Source organism: Gavialis gangeticus, unplaced genomic scaffold, assembly GCF_001723915.1.
Source record: "Gavialis gangeticus isolate Ggan-Ray unplaced genomic scaffold, GavGan_comp1, whole genome shotgun sequence".
Classification (NCBI taxonomy): Eukaryota; Metazoa; Chordata; order Crocodylia; family Gavialidae; genus Gavialis; species Gavialis gangeticus.
In genome coordinates this window covers 166,865,956-166,872,221 of record NW_017729024.1, presented here as the reverse complement: position 1 = coordinate 166,872,221, position 6,266 = coordinate 166,865,956, and the positions used below count along the sequence as shown (strand labels likewise).

Sequence of the window (6,266 nt, the reverse complement as noted above, 5' to 3'; positions counted from 1 at the left end):
AGTCCAAATCTGGCCTGGGGGGTGCAAACCAGTTTGACACCCTTACTCTATACAAATCAAGGGCTCTTGGGTGCAGACACAGCCTTGGACACACGGACCCGATAGACCCAGGCCTCCAAAATCTGGTAAGCAGCACCCAGAAGTTGATGATTTGCAAGGAAATGGCCCCTGAGTCTGGGATCCCCGTCCCCTTCCTGCTGATGTGCAGAGGAAAGAAGCCGATCCAGTGCTCTGAAGCAGTCCGGCCAGTGAACGAACGGGACGCCAAGGCTGGGAGAGGCTGGGAGCCGGAGACTCACTTCCAAGCATGCCGACGTCTTTGAAAAGCAAGTTAGACAGGAGCCCAGGCAGCTACAGCGCCAACCCTCCCAGGAGACAGCAGCAAGGCTGCGGGGACGACCACCCCTCCCGGGGAAGCACGGAGAGAAGCCCAGCATGTGAAAGTGTCTTTTATTCCAAACAGAGCGGTTTGAAGCATGATACAGCGTTGATTGTATGACCCCATCGATACTAAAAAAAAAAATAAAAATAAAAAAAAAAATAAAAAAAATCAACTTTAAACAAAAAGCCAAGGTTTCCCTCCAGATTTGGTTAGAGTTAGCAACATCCATCTGGAACAAGGCAGTCTCAGGATGGAGGGGTGAGGAAAATTGGGCTCTGGAAGTACAGGGCTCTGTGCAGGTCCTTCCCTTATGGTCTGCTCTGCCTGTTAATACCCCTATTCGGCAGCCAGCCTGCCAGCAGACGTGCACATGTTGCTGGCACCGCTGAGCCATCTGTCCCTGTAACCACAAATACTGATGCTCTTTTCCCAGCAGCCAGTCTGCCTGTGGCGCTTGCCCTGGTCAAGCAAACCTTCCCTTGGGGTGTAAATCAGCGGGAGTTTGGGGTGATTTTTCTGGACTGTCCCAGCATTATGGCAATGCAGAAACATGGCCATGCTTAGTTAACCACAGGAACCATATCCATGCCTATACCCCTTTCGGATCTGGGCTGTGGAGCATTCTCTGGGCAACACTATAAAAGTTTATCTGCCATGCACTGGGTCCGAGCCATGTCCCTCATGCCCATCTCCAGAGAGCAGAGGCTGAAAGGGAGAGTGACCCGGGCACTCATGAGCACATTAGACCTGTTTGCATCACTTGGACTCCACTGGGGAGCTACCCAATATTCACGACAAGGGAGCTAGGGGCAGTGCCCATCTCCCTTGCAGTGCCTGTGATAGCAAAGGGAGTGCGCCCTGACCCCAGGAGAGAGAGCGACCTTCCACATGCCGCTCCTGAACACGGGTCTTTTCTGTTCAAACGTAGGGAGATTCCCACCCCCAGTGCTCTGTACTGCGGGATGGGCCATTAGGCTCAGTCTCCTAATACTTGAAAGAATAAAAGTGGGGGAGAAAACAACTAGTTTCTCTATGAAGCTGCTGTGCATGTTCCACAGACAGTAGCTAAAAGGGCCTGAAGGACTTGGACTGGAAATCTTGGTGTAAAAGTCACCTCCGGCCCGATCTAGCACAAGACTGGCTACTAAGACGGAGAGTGTCCACACTCAACACCGCCATGCAAAACTCTGCCTCTGCCTAAGGGAGGAAGCTTCGGCGAAAGCCCAGCAGACAGCAGAAGGCACACGCAGACTCCCGCGCTTCTGCCGGCTGCCGTGATCCTCCTCCCACGCTGGGGCACGGAGGCTGCATGTTGCGGACAGAAGCCCTGAGTGTGCACACAAACACACCGGCCGTCTGACAGTGGCCAGGACTGCCCGTTACACAGACAAGGCCGAAAACCTAGGTAGTCACCGCTCACGAGACTCTTCCCACTGCGTTGTGGCAGATGGACAGGCATTGTTAGACTTCCCTTTGTTCTCCTGAAGGTCTGTATAAATGATAACCGTGCACAATGGAGTAGGGAAGGAATTAAGAGTTAGAGAAGCGGTTAAAAACACCACAAAACTTATCAGCGTCTGACTTGCAACCCTGAATTGACCCAACAGCCTTCGAAGGGAGTCACACGTGTGTCACGTCCAACTGTGGCTCTGCAGCACCAGGTGCGAGGGCACTGGCTTTAGAGCCCTGTGTTGCAAAAGGCACATCCAATCCACCCCACTCCATCTCTTTTGCAGATTTTGTGTGTGTTTAGTGAAATCAACCCTGTTTGGGGCACTGCCAGCCAAGAAGAAATGATAGCTCTTCGTCCTTCTTTAACGCTGCGACAGAATTCACATCACAGGCCACGCTGACAGCAGCCGCGCGCAGTTGGGTAGGAATCATCTCCAACGGGCCAACGTGCTCTAGGGCAGAACAGGGAGGTGAAAATCAAGACAATGGGCTCGACAATCACGTCCTAAGGGGGTTGCTCAGCACCGTTAAGGAGCTGAGCCATTTCTGTATTGTTCGCAGTGTCTGGAGGAGACGACCAGTGAAATGAATTCTGCGTGGCAATGCCAAGGCTAGACACAACCAGGGTTAAGAGGCTTTTCCAAAGCCTGGGTCTGAAATAACGGATGTCACTGGTTCGTGGCCTATGACACATCTTCAGTGATTTCCTCTGCAACTTCCTAGCAGCTAGAGTTAAACTCTCATGAGTGCAATGGCATTTAGAAAAATAAAGGGGCTCTATAAAGTGTACTGATTCATAAAAAGGTTTAGTTAAATGAAGAGCAGGAATTTAAACTTTCAGTAACAGAGCTCTTTCTTTCCAGGGCGAGGGGAGAAGGATAAGGGCAGGTCCAAGGGGAAGGCGGAAGTATTCAACCTGTGACAAGTTGTCGGGTCAGTTTGTCACCCGGATCTTTCCCACGGTGCCCAAAGAAGCGTATAGGTCTCTTCGGCACAGCCAGCAGGATCTGGCATCACCAGCTTCACATCTTTTAGCTCATCCACACTTCCTGGCCAACCCACACAACTGAGATGCAGCTGTAAACTGAGCTGGAGTTTCAGTCGGTCTTTATATCAGGGTGTTTTAGCTTGTGGTTCATTCAGGAATCTGGTGACGCTGGGTTGTGCTTTCGGACTTCAGCCCCCTCGGAGGAGTCGTGTATAGAGTGAGACCTTCAGTATCTGACTCTTCTGACCTTTCTATTGACCTGGTGGCACTTTCCAGCTGTCCAGAAGAAACGGGAAGTGCTCCCCAACCCCGAAATCCCTCTTCACCCTGCCGCTTCCTCCCGCCCTCCAGCTCTTCTGCACTGGTGACAACCGTCACGTTGTTGTTTCAGGCACACTCACAGTCTGGTAAAAGGAGTTGCGTCCCCACCAGTGCAGCCCAGGCCCTCTGCAAACGCGGCATGCATCCACAGTGGCTAGCGCCCAGGGAGTCATGATGCAAAGCTGTAGTCAACAAAAAGGGAAGGGAAGAGATATTTTACATCCAGTGGTAGCTCTTTGCACCTTATACAGAGACCCTAAAACTTGTGACCAGGATCTCAGAGCTTCAGCTGAGCCAGGACTCTGTGGCCAAGCCTCGTTCTTCTCGACGACTCCCAAGATGAATGGGAATAAACCGTTCAACAAGCCTCGGTTGATCAGGAGATGGACCGAGGGTTACCTCTGAGGTGTAGCTTCAGCATATTCTCAGAGTCTGAAACGGACCATCGCGGACACAGATGGAAGCAGGCAATGTTCAAATTTTTCTGCAATAAATTGCTAGTGGAGGCCTTGCTCTGTGCTCCTTACACATTTGAATCTGAGACAGATGCACGGAGCATGTGGCCGAAGCCAATCTCCTCTCTTCTGTGGCCAGCTCCAGGCCCCCATCCCGGTGGGCCCGGCCAGTGCGCAGGACGCCAAGATGACGGGCCGCGGGGCTCTGCCTTTCACTCGGGGGTAAGCGGGAGGTGTTGCAAAGCTGAGTGGTTCAGCCGCGACCATGTTCCTTCAAATATCAGACCTCCCCTTGAATTTAAGATGCACCACAATCTGCTGACCCTCAGCTTAAGAAAAGAAACCCAAGGCAATAAAGAAAGGCCGTTTCCTAGATACAGCCTCTGCGTGGTGCATAGGACAGCTTTTTCCTTCTTTTTTTTTTTTAACTCAATTTAAGACGCAGGTTGTCAAATATCTCATTTTAAAAGAGTGGCTTTCTATTAAAAAAAGAGTGCCTTTCTATTCAAAGGAATCCACAAGGTCATTTTGAAGGCTCCAGAAATACTCAGCATCCATCCACCGATCCACTTCATTTAGGGTCTCTTGAGGGTCAGGCTCTTTCGAAATATCTGGGATAAGGGAACAGGCATTTTCAATACAAGTGTGATATTCCCTAACTCATTCCTGAGACATTTCTGGTATATTAGCTTAATTTTACTGTGTGTGAGAACTTTTCCTTGCAAACTATAGGAAATGCCTGATGACTGGCACAGCACTTTGGGGCACACATCCATTTTCTATCCCTGCTGGTAGCCTGGTTGTCAGCAAAAATGATGGTGGGAGCTCTTTGCTGCTCTCTCAAACACAGCAGGCTCTAGCAAAGTTGCACGTGCACCTCTGCACTGTTTGCCATCAGGCCATTCCTCTGTCAGCAACTGGGCTACAAGCACATCTTTAAAAAAAGGGGGGAAGAAACCTCCTCACTCCCAAACCCCTGCACATTAACACCGCAGTCCTTTTTGCTTCCTTACAAAAATAGGATACACGTTATAAATGTCCTCACTCTATGAAGAGCAACATTTGCAGCAGAGTCACGCAAGCAAAAAGCCTGACAGCAGGTGCTAGCAACCGGCTGGGATGGAACAACGTGGCTGCCGTTATGTGCAGTCTGGACAGTTAAAATACCTGCAGGTAAGTCGGGTATCCTGGGCCTGCCTGGTACCCGAGAGAAGGGGGAATATATAGAGCATTTGTCAGTCCAGTCCAACACTGGACTAAGCAAAAAATATAGCTAGCTTTATCCTCTTTAAAAAAAGAAAAAGTCATTTGCCACATTATAAAACTTAAGGCTGGCTGTGCCGTAGCAATCCTCCCAGGCTCGATGTATCCCCCTTCCCCTTTAAAGTTGTCTTTACCCCTGGGATCGGGGCTGTCTCTATGGCACTTGCACCAAATCCAAAGGCTGCACTTCACGAGCATCAAACTTCCTGGCGTCTGCCCTGGATTTGGGCAGGGGCAGTGAGCTGAGAGATGACAAACCCCAGTATGGGATCCCTGCTTCATCTTGAAGCATGCAGCCTTTTAGAAAGACGGAGACTACGGGGCTTTCCCCCATAGATGAGGGAGGTGTATGGGCGCATTGCACATTTCCAAATGGAGAACAAGTGAATCCAAGGAACATTCCTGCTGCACCGCAACCAGCCATAAGATACAGTCACCTCTTGAACCGCTACCGAGGTCTTCGCTTCCTGCATGTGTCGAAGGACACGGTTATCTTTCCTTCTGCATTGATCAAGAGATATTTAAGGAAACTGTCAACCCAAATCAGAACTTGTCCCACTGATTAAAAAAATACTCAAGGCAGGTCCAATTCATTTCTCCATTCCTCTCCACATCGCTCCCCTCCCCACTCCAAATAAAGTGTGCAATTAGAATTATTATTGGTTCAAAACCCTAAGGTAAGGCATGGTTATCCCGAAGTTGGAAGCCGATGGGGGAGCCCGTTAAGACACCCAGAGGAAATAAGCAACTTCATCCAGGTCGACGGGATAGTCTGTCAGCAGGACCGGGGTCTTCTCAAACAGCTCCCCTTTGTAACTGCGCCATTTCCCGGCAGGGAGGTACACGTCACGCTCTTGTTTGCCCAGCTCCAGCACGGGGGCCACCATGAGCGTGTCCCCGATGAGGAACTGGGAGTCAATTTTGTGGGCAGATTCGTCGCTGGGGGAAATCCACCAGATGGGCCGTATGATGGGGTCCCCCGTGTCCGTGATCTCCCCGGCCAGCTCCAGCAGGAGGGGGGCGACCAGGGACTCGTGCAGCTCCATGAACCTCTGCGCAATCTCGATCACCTCCTTGTCGTAGAGCCAGGGTGGGATGGAGAACTGCATGGAGGGCATGAAGGCCGACAGCTCCAGCCAGCGGATGTACAGCTCCCGGTCGGGGATTTCAACAGCTCCTTCTGTCTTGTTCGGGAAAAAGTTGCCCCCGATCATGTCCGCCGAAATGAAAGGATACCCCAGCATGCTGATGGTGAGCACGGTCGGGATCAGGGACTTGAGGCCGAGCTCATAGCCCCACACTGAGTCGCGGTCGATGATGCGGAAGAAGCACGATATGTTCTGGGACTGGTAGCCGACACGAACCTCGGCCAGCTCGTAGAAGGGGATGGCCATTTCGGTGTACC

General features: G+C 51.2%; 1 protein-coding gene across 1 annotated transcript in view; it reads right to left on the bottom strand.

Annotated features, from left to right (window-relative positions):
• Nucleotides 1–436: 436 nt before the first annotated feature.
• The window catches only part of KIAA1161 (KIAA1161 ortholog), a 12,133-nt gene continuing 6,303 nt past the window's right edge, over nucleotides 437–6,266 (bottom strand). Inside the window, exon 2 of the mRNA XM_019518291.1 lies at nucleotides 437–6,266. Coding sequence (XP_019373836.1) covers nucleotides 5,584–6,266 — 683 coding nt within the window. The 3' untranslated portion in view covers nucleotides 437–5,583.